At 55.7% G+C, this 13,935-nt stretch overlaps 1 protein-coding gene across 2 annotated transcripts in view; it reads left to right on the forward strand.

The window, feature by feature from the left end:
* The window catches only part of EBF4 (EBF transcription factor 4), an 85,701-nt gene extending 72,036 nt beyond the window's left edge, over positions 1 to 13,665 (forward strand). The window contains exons 8-17 of one of the 2 annotated variants that reach the window (XM_014582307.1): positions 284 to 401; positions 499 to 632; positions 725 to 851; positions 2,588 to 2,676; positions 2,810 to 2,875; positions 2,977 to 3,154; positions 3,247 to 3,435; positions 8,773 to 8,970; positions 11,184 to 11,259; positions 11,505 to 13,665. In XM_014582307.1, coding sequence (XP_014437793.1) covers positions 284 to 401; positions 499 to 632; positions 725 to 851; positions 2,588 to 2,676; positions 2,810 to 2,875; positions 2,977 to 3,154; positions 3,247 to 3,435; positions 8,773 to 8,970; positions 11,184 to 11,254 — 1,170 coding nt within the window. In that variant the 3' untranslated portion in view covers positions 11,255 to 11,259; positions 11,505 to 13,665. Of the gene's footprint in view, positions 1 to 283; positions 402 to 498; positions 633 to 721; positions 852 to 2,587; positions 2,677 to 2,809; positions 2,876 to 2,976; positions 3,155 to 3,246; positions 3,436 to 8,772; positions 8,971 to 11,183; positions 11,260 to 11,504 lie in introns of both variants that reach the window. The other variant, XM_014582309.1, reaches the window with a different exon arrangement.
* Positions 13,666 to 13,935: the final 270 nt, after the last annotated feature.

The following is a 13,935-nucleotide window of genomic DNA, read 5'->3' on the forward strand; positions in this document are numbered from 1 at the left end:
TCCTGTGTAGTAGGCACTCTCTGCCCAAAGAGCCAGTCTTTTCTGGGCTGTTGATTTGTCCAACTCCTGGGGGATCTGTTCATCTGGGGGTGTCACTTGTTCCAGCTTCTCCCCCTCCCCCACAGATCAGCTCAATCCCTGGAGAACTGAAGCCCTTCTTCCATAACCAGCGACCCTGAATTCCAACATCCAGCCACTGGCCTTGAGCTGCTGGTCCCCCACCACCACACCTTTCCCGCAGTCCCCAGGGCCCCAGGCAGGCTGGTCTTGGCTCTCCCTGCAGGTGGTGGTGTCCACGACGGTGAGCGTGGATGGGCACGTGCTGGCTGTGTCCGACAACATGTTCGTGCACAACAACTCCAAGCATGGTCGCAGGGCTCGCCGCCTGGACCCATCTGAAGGTCAGGATCCCCTGCCCAGCCCTGCGCCTGGGCCCAGCCAGTCTCCAGTCCCCACCCTGGTGCGGTCCCCTGACCTGGGTCCTCTCCTGCCTCTCAGCTGCCACCCCCTGCATCAAGGCCATCAGCCCTGGGGAGGGCTGGACCACGGGCGGCGCCACCGTCATTGTCATCGGCGACAACTTCTTCGACGGGTTGCAGGTCGTGTTCGGAAACGTGCTCGTGTGGAGCGAGGTGGGCCACCCCCGCCGGTCTCCTCCAAGCCTCGGGGCTGGGCCCTCCCCTCGCCGGGACGGGACCTGCAGGCCTCCCCTCTCCCTTAGCAGCTCATCACGCCCCACGCCATCCGGGTGCAGACGCCCCCGCGGCACATCCCTGGGGTGGTGGAGGTGACCCTCTCCTACAAGTCCAAGCAGTTTTGCAAGGGAGCCCCTGGCCGCTTTGTCTACACAGGTAAGGAGTCAGGCGGGGGAGGGGAGGCCTAATTTCCTCGAGGGAGCCCCACCCCGCTCATTAATCAGAATCTCTGGTGTGGCTACGCCCCCTAGGAGTCCCTCCCCATCTGCATCCACCTATACCCCTTGATGCTCCTTGAGAGGGACCTTCTTTCCCAGGTCTTCTACGTTTCCCCCTGGGGCCTCTGGCTCCTCAGCCCCTCCGGAGCTGTGTCCTCGCCCTCCGGGACATTCAGGCCTCCTATCCCTCCGCCCTCACTCGCTAGAGTCTAGAATCTTTCCAAAGGAGTTTATTTCAGAGATGCCCCAAATGGACTCGTTGCTCCCCAAAGTTTTCCTGGGCCTCTCGGGTCCCTCCGGCCAGCCTCACTTTGCACGCACACGCACTTACACGCAGGTGAGCACGCGAGCGCGCGCACACACCCCTTGCACCACGCCGCGGGGGGCAGTTAACACAAGGCGCAGTGTAGAATCCCCTATCCTGGCTGTTAGTCTCCAGGCCGGATCTAAGGATCTACTCTTTCCTCCCGCCCCGCCCCTGCCCAAGCCACCCTTCCCATCTCCATTCCCCGCCAACCCCCCAACACATTTACACCGCGCCCTTCGCGGGGCAACAGACACTCGGCATTGACTCTGCCTACCCCGGGGGGGGGGGGGGGCTCCGCTCTGACCCGGAAAGTCGACTGTGAACAGTGAAGGGCGGGTGGAGTATGAGGTCGCAGGGGCGGGCAGTGAATGTGAATCCCGCTGCTCTCGAACTGGAGGGACAAACTGGGAGGTAGATACGGGGGAGGAAGGACGGTGACGGAAAAGGAATGTCACGTCAAAGACCCAGACCTGAGTGTTCTATGCCTTGGGGAGAGCGAAAGGAAATTATTCTAAATTTGGAGTTGGAGGGGTAGGACCTTGAAGCTCGGGAGTTAGGTCAGGGCCAGGCTACCCAATAAGGAGGGGGTGAAAAGGGAAGAGGAGCAGGAGCGCGGCCAAAAGAAAGCGGGTGGGAAACGGAGTTCCAAGGCCCCGCACGCTCCCCAGAGCCCTGAGCGTGGGCCAGCCCGGTCCTGACTCAGGTGCTTGCGAATCTAACCGTCAAAAGCTGCCAAATCCGCCTGAGCCGCGGTAAACGGGGAGGGTTGGGGCTTTCCTTTTTTTCTTTTTAAAAATCAACTCCTGGGGCCAGCAGGTAGTGGGGTGGTTAAGAGCGCTGGATTCCCACATGGTTGATTGCTGTTCGCGTCCCAGACCTGGTGATTTTCTTTCTCGCTTTTCCCTTTCTCTCTCTGTCTCTCTCTGGTCAAATTAAAATAATAATACTAATTATAATAGTAAATGGAATTAAATGAAAGTAAATACTTCTTTAAAAATATAAATAAAAATCAACTCCTGATATTACCAAATGCCAACAGAAAACTCTCCCTCCAGTCCTGCCCCCAGGAAGATAGAAGCTCATAGATACATACTTCTTTTTCCTAATCAAAAACGGGATCATACGGTGCTTACGTGTTAATGCCAAGCGCCTAGCACAGAGCCTGGCTCGGTAAATGTTAGCTGAATGAACAAACGAAGGAACTGAGAGTTCCCCGAACCTGGCTGATCCTGCCCGGAGTTTTCCAGGGCTCGGACCGGGCTTGGAGGAGGAGGAGGTCTGCAGAGGCTCCCGGTTGCTCGAGTCCTCTTTGCGCCCTGCGTCCTCGGCCCAGAGCGGCATTTTCCAACACCGCCCCTTCTCCCCAGCCTTGAATGAGCCCACCATCGACTATGGATTCCAGAGGCTTCAGAAAGTCATTCCTAGACACCCCGGAGACCCCGAAAGGCTGCCCAAGGTACTCAGAGGGGCGGGACGGGACGGGATGAGAGTGTCCTGTAGGCGAAGAGGTGAGCAGGGGCTCCCAAGGGCCCCCCTTGCTGCCCCCAGGGGCTGTCCCTCCGTCCCGCTGCCTCCCCCCCTGTCCCCAGGAAGTGCTGTTGAAGCGGGCGGCCGACCTGGCGGAGGCGCTGTACGGAGTGCCCAGCAGTAACCAGGTATGGCGCTTCCGCCCGCCTCCTAGCGCCGCCCGGCCCAGGGCTCTCCCCCGCCCGGAGCCTGCGGCTGCCCCGGCCGTGCCCCGCTCTTGTCTTCGCAGGAGCTCCTCTTGAAGCGCGCGGCGGACGTGGCCGAGGCTCTGTACAGCGCCCCCCGAGCGCCCGCGCCGCTCGGACCCCTGGCTCCGAGCCACCCACACCCCGCGGTCGTGGGCATCAACGCCTTCAGCAGCCCGCTGGCCATCGCCGTCGGGGACGCCACGCCCGGGCCCGAGCCAGGTGTGTCCGCCATCCCGCACCAGCCCTGGCAGTCCCGGGAACCCCGACGCTGCTCCCTGCCAGTGCGGCTCCCTAACGGCTTTCTCTCACAGGATATGCACGCAGCTGCAGCAGCGCGTCTCCCCGCGGGTTCGCGCCCAGCCCCGGCTCGCAGCAGAGCAGCTACGGCAGCGGCCTCGGAGCTGGCCTCGGCGGCTATGGCGCGCCGGGGGTGGCTGGCCTTGGCGTGCCCGGGTCCCCTAGCTTCCTCAATGGCTCTACAGCCACCTCGCCCTTCGCCAGTGAGTGTCCCACGCCCGCGGGGGTAGTAGCCCGGGCCCAGGGAAGCAGGGTGGAGCTTAGCCCTGCCCCTCAGCCGATCCTGGGACGGCGGGGGGTCGGGACGAGGTCTTTTGGCACCTGCTCTGTGAGGGTCGACACTGGCCTTGCTTTTGGAGCAAGTTCAGCCATCCCAGCGTGTGATCTTTCCCTTTGGTTGGAACCCGACCCCACCTGTAGCCGCAGACCCCAGGGTCCTGGGGCCAGAGTGTTTCTTGCACCTTTAGCGGTCCCGATCCCACTTTATGCATCGCTCCCAGCCCTGGAAGCCTCCTGGTTTTAACTGGGGGAACTGAAACCCGGTCCTGCGCTGGGACTTCAGAAGGAGGCTGGTGCCCCCTGCCGGAAGCCTGAGAAAACTCAGGGCTCGAGAGAAGCGGGCTTCGAGAGCTGGCCCCAGGCCCCGCAGAGTGGGAGAGGCCACGTGGGCGGTGGGAGGCTGTGGCTCCCTGCCATGTGGACGGACAGAGCAAGCGAATTCTGTGTGGTCAGAGCTGACCTCAGAGGATAAGTGGTCAGATCAGGAGCTGCCAGACATTCAACAAATTACTTCTTTGAACTTTAGTTTCTTAGTAAAATGAAACCAATAGCTCTTTCTCTCTCTCTTTTTTTTTTATTTGAGAGAGATTTTTTTCTATAGGGTGCGTGCACTCACCGAAGAGACAGAGAAAGTGAAAAATCACCCCTCAAGGGGGATGGCCACACAGCAATCCCTTCTCCATGCCCAGTGTGATTTTCAAGCTACCAGGTCCCAGATTCAAACTGTGGTCAGTCATGTGGGAATCCAGCACCCTAACCACTGGGCTACTTTCTAATTCCAAGACTAATAGCTCTCTTGTATAAAGTTCTTCTCAGACCTGAGTGTGCCACTGAGCCCAGACAAAATTCAGGAAGAGTGAATGATTTTGCAGTCCCAGCCCCAACTGTAGGCATTAACCAACTTCCATCTGGCTTCTTAGACTCGGGCAGCCCAGAGCCAAGTGGGTGGCTAGCAGGGCTCGGATGCTTTGCCACTTTATACTGCCCCCAAGTCTCTTCCAGCATCAAGTTCCAGATCACCAATTTATAGCTCCTTAGCACAGTCACTTATTTATTTGTTTGTTTTTAGCGAGAGATTTTTACTATGGGGCATGTGTGTTCACTGGAAAGACAAAGTGAGAAATCACCCCCCCTCCCCGGGGTGGCCATGCCACAATCTCATCTCCTCCATTCTCCTCTTGGGGTTTTGGGCATACTTGCACATGTGCCTGGTAAGAGTTTTAAACTGCCAGGTCCAAGGCTCAAAACTACGGTTGACTACGTGGGAGTCCAGTGACATAACTATTACGCCATTTGTTGGTCCCGGCATAGCCATTTATAAAGCACCTACTGTGGATAAAGCATTGGACTTCGGGGATAACTCCACCCCTGCTCTTCTGCAAGGAACCCCCATCTATCTGTCAGAAGAAAGGTTGTCCTTCAAGTCCTGGGAGACACTCCTAAGCTGGAGACACGGTGAAGGCTGCCTGACAAGCCAGTGGTGGCTTTGCTGCGGTTCCCTCAGTGCTCCCTGTCCTGTGTTTGCCATTGCTGAGAACAGAACTACCCGGATACGGGCCTAGCTTTCTGTGCCAGGGGCCCGTGTTCTGTGTGCTGCTCTATGTGCCTGTGGACTTTAGCCGGGTCCTCTGGCCTGGGTTTAACTTCTGGAACTCAGAGCCTCGTAAGCCTGAAGTCCACATGGGCCATGGCCCTCTGGTGTCCCTCTCAAGGCTTCTCCTCCTCTGGCCCTATGCTCAGGCCAGGCTCCACTGTTGCTGCTTCCCTTCAGTGCTGAGACAGGACCTTCACAACCTCTCTCTGGGTGCCCCTGGAATGTGAAGCTTTCCCCTAGGCCAGCTGTGGTGGGGGCTGGGACACCGCCCTCCTCCCCTACACATACATAGTGCAGTCAGCAATGGAGGGGCACGCTGCCCAGTATGCGGGAGCCAGCCCCCTGGGCTCTCCCCATTCAGCAAGATCAAGAATTCTAGAGCTCTTGGGACCAGCAGATGGAGTAATGGTTACATCACTGGATTCCCGTGTAGTTGACTACAGTTTGAGTCCTGGATCTGGTGGCTCAAAATGCACATGGAGCATGTGTGCATGTATGCCCAAAATGCTAAGAGGAGAATGGAGGAAAAGGGATTGAGGCATGGCCATCTCGCTTTCTGTCTCTCCATCTCTCTCTGACTCTTTGGCAAGCACACATGCCCTATAGCAAAAATCTCTCTTAAAACCAAAAAGAATTCTAGATCTCTTAAGTTCTGCTTCCAGCATGAGCTGGGGACACCCCGGACTCACCCAAGGGTCAGTCCCATCCATCAGCTATCTTGCCCAGTGTCTACCCAGGTCCTCATCCACCCTCATGTTCAGGGTACTTTGTAGAATGACTACAGAGGGTGTCGTCGTTAAGTTCTTCAGTTCTCATCAAAATTGCCTCAGGTGGCGTGGTGGTTAAGGCACTGGATTTCCACATGGCTAACCGTAGTTCAAGCCCCAGACCCGGCTGCTTAAAAATCATGCTGGAAGCGTGTGCATATGCGCCCCAAATCCCCAAAACAGAAAGAATTGCAGCATGGCCATTCCCCTGGGGGAGATTTCTCATTTTCCCTCTCTGTCCCATGGCAAAAACCTAAACAAACGAACAAAAATTGTCTCAGCCAGAAGGTCCGAGGCTATCTGCTGTGTGTCCCTTTGCTCTTCTGTTCAACCACTAGGCCCTGGAATGGACTACAACTCTCTGTGCTACCTGAGCTACACCTCCATCTCTCTCTGACTCTTTGGCAAGCACACATGCCCTATAGCAAAAATCTCTCTTAAAACCAAAAAGAATTCTAGATCTCTTAAGTTCTGCTTCCAGCATGAGCTGGGGACACCCCGGACTCACCCAAGGGTCAGTCCCATCCATCAGCTATCTTGCCCAGTGTCTACCCAGGTCCTCATCCACCCTCATGTTCAGGGTACTTTGTAGAATGACTACAGAGGGTGTCGTCGTTAAGTTCTTCAGTTCTCATCAAAATTGCCTCAGGTGGCGTGGTGGTTAAGGCACTGGATTTCCACATGGCTAACCGTAGTTCAAGCCCCAGACCCGGCTGCTTAAAAATCATGCTGGAAGCGTGTGCATATGCGCCCCAAATCCCCAAAACAGAAAGAATTGCAGCATGGCCATTCCCCTGGGGGAGATTTCTCACTTTCCCTCTCTGTCCCATGGCAAAAACCTAAACAAACGAACAAAAATTGTCTCAGCCAGAAGGTCCGAGGCTATCTGCTGTGTGTCCCTTTGCTCTTCTGTTCAACCACTAGGCCCTGGAATGGACTACAACTCTCTGTGCTACCTGAGCTACACTGTGTGGCTGTGAGCCTTGGGCCTTGAGAGACATGGTACACTTTCTGTCATTGGTCTCAAGCCCTCCAGGGGGCGCCATCGGTCTCACCAGCTAGCAGAGAGCTTTGTCTTTAAGGACATAAGGATCTCCCAGGCTGAGGACATTGGGAAGAGGGGCTTCTGCTGAGAGCATCATGGTATCGAGTTGAAGGAAGGAGAGTCTCTGATGCCAAAGGCAACCTTCTCTAGCTCTTGGTTCCTCTGAGGAAGTCCGTGCCCTCACCCCATCGCCCGCTGGGAGGACAACACTCAGATCACAGTTTTATTGGTCTTTAAAGGAGAGAGAGAGGGAAGTAGGCTCAGGTGAGGGATAGGAAAGTAGAATCCAGAGGTGCCTTGTGCAGGAGTCCCCAAGGAAGGAGGCTGCGGGAAGAAAGGGCAAGTAAAGCTCGCGTGCAGGGAGCTCCCTCGCTCTTCTCAGGAGAGCAAGTCACACCTGGGTGACTAGGGACTTGGAGGACAGGGAGATTTGAGACTGTATGAGGGGGACTTCAAAAAGTTCATGGAGGGACCAGCAGGTGGTGTGGTGGTCAGAGGCGTTGTACTCCCACATGGCCGACCACAGTTCAAGTCTCGGACCTGGCGGCTTGCTTTCTCACTTTCTCTCTTTCTCTCTGTCCCTCACTGGTCAAATTAAGATAGATAAATAAATAAATAAATAAAGATAAATAAAATAATTCTTTAAAAAGAGAACTGAGCAGAGAACCCCAAATTCATTTATTCATTTTTTTAGAGGTTTTTGCCATAGGGCATGTGCGCTCACCAGAAAGACAGAGAGAGAGACAAAGAGATAGAAAGCGAGAAATCACCCTCCAGGGGGGATGGTCACGCCGCAATCCCTTCTCCTCCATTCTCCTCAGGATCCTGTGCATGCATGCACACGCGCCCTGCGTGAGTTTAAGCCACCGGGTCCGGGACTCGGACTGTGGTCGACTACGAGGGAGTCCAGCGACATAGCTATTACACCAACTGCTGGTCCTGAGAACCCCAACTTTATTTTTTTAAAAAAGTTCGTGGAAAATGTGGATTATGAAAAAACTGTTAATATATATATTTCAAAGTTTTTGTACCAAAATAAATTTGTCCATTTGTCCATGAACTTTTCGAGGTCTCCTGGTAGATCCCTACACTTTGCTTTGAAATTGACCCTCTGGAGGAGGGAAATACAGGAGTCCTCCAGGGCCCTAGCTGGACCTGCATTAGCGCCCTGGGTGTGGGGAATGAGGGTGGAAGCAGATGGAGCGGAGTGCAGAAGGTGATGTAAGGAAAGTGTATTTGTGGAGCAGTTAGGGTGCTTGCTGTGCGAGCTGTAATCTTGGGCAGAGAGGCCTTATAATAGGGACCTAAACGTACCCCTGAACTTCATCCCTGATTGCCTGACCCCAGCTCTTCAGTGGCCCTTGATACTGTGACGCCAGCCTTGGCAACCCAGGGCCCATAAAGATTCCTTAGTGTCTCAGTGTCCCAGTGATTCTCCGCCGGACTCCCTCGTCCATCTCTTACTTCTCATCTTTGGAGGCACCTCCTACTGTTTGATTTTGTTGGGCACTCTGGTTTTGTTTATGTCTTCATCTGGTCTGGCCCAGCCCACCTTCAGACCCACCCTGTCCTGGTCTTGAGTCCAAACGTCTTCATCTGGTCTGGCCCTGAGAAAGGGGCTTCAGAACCCCCAAGAAGGTGAGGGCTAGCCCAGGACCCCAGAGTCTCCTAGCCCACCTTCAGACCCACCCTGTCCTGGTCTTGGCAGGCCCTCACAGCCCCAGGTCTGCTCCTGGTGCCAGGGTCAGCAGCCCTGCAGGGCCCCCTGCCCAGCTGCTCACTCTGGTGCTGTCTCCCTGTTGTGTTTCCCACTGCCTTCCCTGCTGCGTCTGACCCTCCCCGCCCCGTCCCGGAGTCATGCCCTCTAGCCCCCCGCTGGCAGCCGCCTCCTCCATGTCCCTCCCGGCCGCTGCCCCCACCAGCAGCGTCTTCTCCTTCTCGCCTGTCAACATGATCTCCGCCGTCAAACAGAGGAGCGCCTTTGCCCCCGTGCTGCGTCCGCCCAGCTCTCCCCCTCAGGCTTGCCCCAGAGCGCAAGGAGAGGGGCTTCCAGGTGAGTGACCACCCTGCCTCGCTGGCATGAGGGAGGGCAGGGCCCAGGGGCAGCAGCTGGGCTTGAGGGGCCATGCTGTCCACATCTCACCAGTGCCTCCTCTTCCTGAAGGGTGCAGAGCAGGAGTCTCAGAGGGTCCAGGGATGCCCACCTGCGGCCTCCCAGTCTGGGGTGGCAATCATTCTGGGCACTCTCAACGGGCCACACAGCCAAAAGGAAGGGATTCAAGTCACAGCTGGAGAAGGCCTGGAAGCCACCCCAGCCCTATCCCCATGGAGTTAACCCTTGGGAGGTAGAGGAATCCATCAGAGCTGCCAGCCTTAATCCTGTGCCTGCCTGTGTCCACCAGAGGGTAGCACACACCAATGTGAGAGCCATCGTCACTCGCTGGGCGGAAGGAGAGTGACCTTAGATAAGGCTTAGCCCAGCCCTCTCCCATTTTGCAGATGAGTTGTGACCAGGTCACCCCTCTGCATTCCATCGGTGACATGGTTGTTCTCGCATTTACACTCATGTGTCAGACTAACATGGCATGGTCACTGGAATCTCACTAGCACTCGGAGGAAAAGACTGGCTGCAGGGAAGGAGGGGGTGGCAGTATGTGAGGCAGAGCAGGTCCCTGTTGCCAGACATGATTAGGGGTGGAGCTGGATAAGGGTGTCTTCCCCAAGAGACTTCCAGGTATTTCCGTGTTTGGCAAGGGGGCAATCTCTAGGGGCTGGCCCAGGACTTGATCTAGAGTTTAGTACCTACCTCGATGCCTGGTGCACAGTAGGTGCTTAGTAAACAGTGGCTGAATTATTGAATGAATTACTGAATGAATGAATAAACAGGCCAGAGGGCACCCTCCAAAAGGCAAAGGCTGCAGTGGAGTTTGCTGGGCACTGAGCTGAGAGAGGCTGGGATAGAGCATGACCCAGTGGATGTTCCTCAGGACAGCAATTGGCGTTCATTTTGGGGCCAGCAGGTGGTGCAAAAGTTAAGGCAGCTGGATCTCACATTGCCAACTGTGCAGCTCAAATCGTAGACCCGGTGGCTTGAAAAACACACTGGATGTGTGTGAGTGCATGCCCAAAATCATAAGAGGAGACTAGAGAAGGATTGTGGTGTGGCCATCTTTCTCACTCTCTGTCTCTCTCCAGCAAGGATATATGCCTTATAGCTAATTAACAAACAAATAAATAAAAGAATCAGTGTTCAAATTAGATAATGGGTTTGTTATTGAAGCATTTCTTCAGAGCCTTTATGGAGTACATTGTGAATCTTTTAGGGAATACAAGGTGCAAATGTATTTGAGCACAGAAAGTATTCTCTCTGGAAAATACTTCTAGAGATTAGTTCCCAGGGAATGACCTTGAGGCTGAGAAAGAGGCACTCTCATGGTTTCCTCTGCCTGATGTGGGAGTTAGTCAGGTTGGCACCAGCCACAGGAGCAAGGCCCAGGGTCATCTCTGAATCCAAGCCAGGGACGGGTGGACAGACCTGTGCCAAAGCAGAGGAGGGGACCAAGGACAGTACTCTGGGGGCTCTCTCTGGGCTTCACAGTCGCTATACAAGAAAGTTTGGAGACTCTGAAGAGAGAGTGGCGAACTGAAGTTGGCACATGTCCAGAGAAGCCATCAGTTCACCCAGAAGAGTGGCCTGCCCTGAGGTGGACAGAGCCATCCAGGGCAGCTCAGAAACTGCTCAGCACTAGATGGAGTGGGTCCCTTCCACCGTACTCCTCTAGAAAGTACCAGCAGGCCCGTGTTGGTGACTCAAGCCACGGACTGTCATGCTGGGGCGAGGGTAGCAAGGGGGCCAGTTGGTGAAACGTCCAGAGGGTGGGCCATCATCAGAGAAGGCCCGGCCCACGCAGGGTTTGAAGACTGAATCAGAGTCGTCAAAATATCCTGCAAAGCGGAGACCTCAGAGGGGTGAAGAGGCAGAGGTGGAGGGGAAGTAGGGATGCCAGAGCCCACATTCACATGGGAACCCAATATCCTGAGGAGCTGGAGGGCAGGGAAAAGGGGATTGCAGCAGATTGCGAGCCTGTCGAGGGTTCTCTTTCACTCTCTCTTCCCCCCTCGCTCCCTCATCCTCTTTCATGTGTGCATGAGCATGTGCACACATGCATTGGAAGAAAAACACACACGCCTTGCGTGCTGCTCCCAGGCCAGAGAGGGCTCCAGACTGCACATGACTTACGGCTCCTTTCTCCTTGGTTACCACAGACCAGCCTTTTGAGGATTCTGACAAGTTCCATTCTCCAGCCCGGGGGCTTCAGGGCCTGGCTTACTCCTAATTACGGTAGGTTTCTGGCTGGGTCTTGCCTCCTTCCTTGGCCCTGAGTTGGGCTGTCTCTCCAAAAAGTCCCTGGCAGGGGTGAGGAGCTGGGGTCCGAGTCTCCCTCCCCAGGGCCTGTCGAGACAGCTGTTGGTGGGGTATAGCCCACCCAGGTGGTCCAAGCTGACCCGGTGGGGAGAAGTGGCTGCCTGTTCCCTTGCAGCAGTCTTTCCCCAAGACCTTCTTTTCTCCCCCTCTGACCCCACCAGGTCTGCAGGTTTGGCCTGTGCTGAGCCCAAGCTGGAGGTCCCGCTGGGATTCACACTCACGTCCTGGATGGGGGCACAAACAGATGCAGGGCCGGGCCTACAAGCAGACCTCAAGCCATGGGCTGAACACGGAGAGGCCTTCGTCCCTGTGTCCAAGGGCCAGCTAAAAGCCCCAGCACTGTGCTTAGATGCGTGGCAGGAGGGCATCCCAGGGACTCGCTCGGATGCCAGGCCTAAGGTGCTGAGTCGGTCCCTCTGAAAGAAGTGGATCCTGTGCAGTCCAGGGAGGTCGAGTGAGGGGAGCATGGGATGGGGGCTGTAGGAAAGAGGACAGCTCAGGGAGAGGTAACCTGGAAAGGTCCTGTTTGCATCTGACCCATCTCAACTGGCCCAGCATCTCAGCTTCTCTCCAGCGCCAGGTGGAGGGGCCCAGCAGCCTCGGTACCCCTTCCCAGGCTCCCATGGAGCCTCCAATGGCTGCTGGCCCCCCGTGGTTGCCCCCACTTCCTTTGAGACCTGCATACTCATGCTTGTCACATCATGTCTCCCTGTGGGGCTTTGGGCACGGAGTAGGCAGAAGAGGGGCACAGGCCTTCTGAATTTGGAGTCTTCCCTCTGCGGATTCTGGATTCACACACACTGACTCTGGCTGGTCCCATGGAATGGGCCCAAGTGACCCCTAGGTGGCCTCATACTTTACTAAATTTGGAGAAAACAATAAACCAGATGCAGGTGGCCACCTGGCCTCTCTTGCCTAGTTCCTTGTGGCTGCTTTACTCAGCCATTCTGTGGCTCTCGTGGGAACCCTCCAGACCATGCCTCTAGGTGGCCTTCTTGTACCTTGGGCTTTTAAAACAGCCCTAGAGTTCAACTAAGCAAGTATTCATTGTCTTCTGTCTGCCCTTGGGTGCTGTGGGGGTGCGTGAGGAACAGGCTAGCAGGCCTGAGGGACCTACAGATGGGCTCTGCCCCGGGAGCTCTGGCCACTGAGGACTCAGCCCCCAGCTGTCTGACCAGATCCAATATGGGGCACCTTGGGTCATTACTGGGAACCAGGACTTCTGGTTCTGTGTACCCTGTGTACCCTATCCCAGGGATATAGAAGCTCAGAAGTGAGATCCACGCCTGAACGGAGGCTGTACGTTCTCACTGCGGGGTTCCGGAGCTGCCTCTCTGAGCTACACCCACCCCATCCCTCTTCTCCAGGCCCCAGCCCCTTCTGGCTCACCTGTCTCAGAGAGTGAGAGGAGGGGTGGTACGAAGGCAAGATTCCTAGGCTCAGTCATCTCCCCACTCACCGTCCCTCCCAGTGGTCCCTGTGACGTGTCCCCTGTCCAAAAACCTGCTGTCTGACCCTGAAAGCCACTTTTTGACACACTATCCAGTGAGCCCAGTGTCCAGCCCTAGGCCTCAGGCTTTCCCGTCTCACCTCAGCTTCTAGAAACCCTGTTTCTCCCAACCCACACACCCACCCTCTGCAGGCTCCAGGCAAACACGCTTGACAAAGCAGGTGGGCTGGTCCGGTCCTTCAGAGGCTTTCAGTTCTTTCTCAGCTGCTCTCAGCCAGCCCTGCTCTTGGACAGCCCCTGGGATTCCTCTCACCTGGTACCCATGACAGGGGTCACCCTGCCCTATTCTCAGCACTCACCTGGCCTCCCCCTGCGCTCCTGCTCGTGGCCCGTGTTACAACACTAACACCTGCCTGCCCAAGCCATGCTCCATTCAGCTCCAAGCCGTCCCTGCTGCCAGGCCCCTCCCAGACTGAGCCACTGCAGAACTCGAAGATGCACTGGACACAGGTGACTGGACAGTGGTCACACACTGGTTCCTGGGGTGGGTCAGGTGCCATCATTGCTGTGAGACACATCTGTCCTCAATGATCTCACCAGACTGCTCAAGCCACCCTTTGAGCAGCACAGCCTTCTTCATCCACTGCAGACGTTTCGTCAAGCAGGATGTTTGCTGTGGGTCGGATTATGTCTCCCCGGAGTGCGCATGCTGAAGTCCTAACCTCCCATGTAACTGTATTGACGATAGGGCCTTTAATGAGGTGATCAAGGTTGAATGAGGTCATAAGGGGAGTTTTAATCCAATAAAACTGGTAACCCCCACCTTTTTTTTTTTTTTAAGTTATGCTATAGGACAGACACATGTGCTCATCAAAGAGCGACAGAGAGGAAAAGTGAGAAATCACCCCCCAGAGCGGATAGCCATGCCACAAGCCCTTCTCCTCTCAGGATCTAGGGCATGCATGCACATGTACCCATTGTGATTTTTTAAGCTGCCAGGTCTGGGACTCAAATCACACAGTCAGCCAAGTGATCTAGCTGCCTTAACCTCCATGCCACCTACTGGCCCCCAAACTGGTGCCCTTATGAGAAGAGAAAGAGATACTAGAACTCTCTACCACGTGAGGACATAGCAAGAAAGC

Source organism: Tupaia chinensis, unplaced genomic scaffold (genome assembly GCF_000334495.1).
Source record: "Tupaia chinensis unplaced genomic scaffold, TupChi_1.0 Scaffold143574_1, whole genome shotgun sequence".
NCBI classification, from domain to species: Eukaryota; Metazoa; Chordata; class Mammalia; order Scandentia; family Tupaiidae; genus Tupaia; species Tupaia belangeri.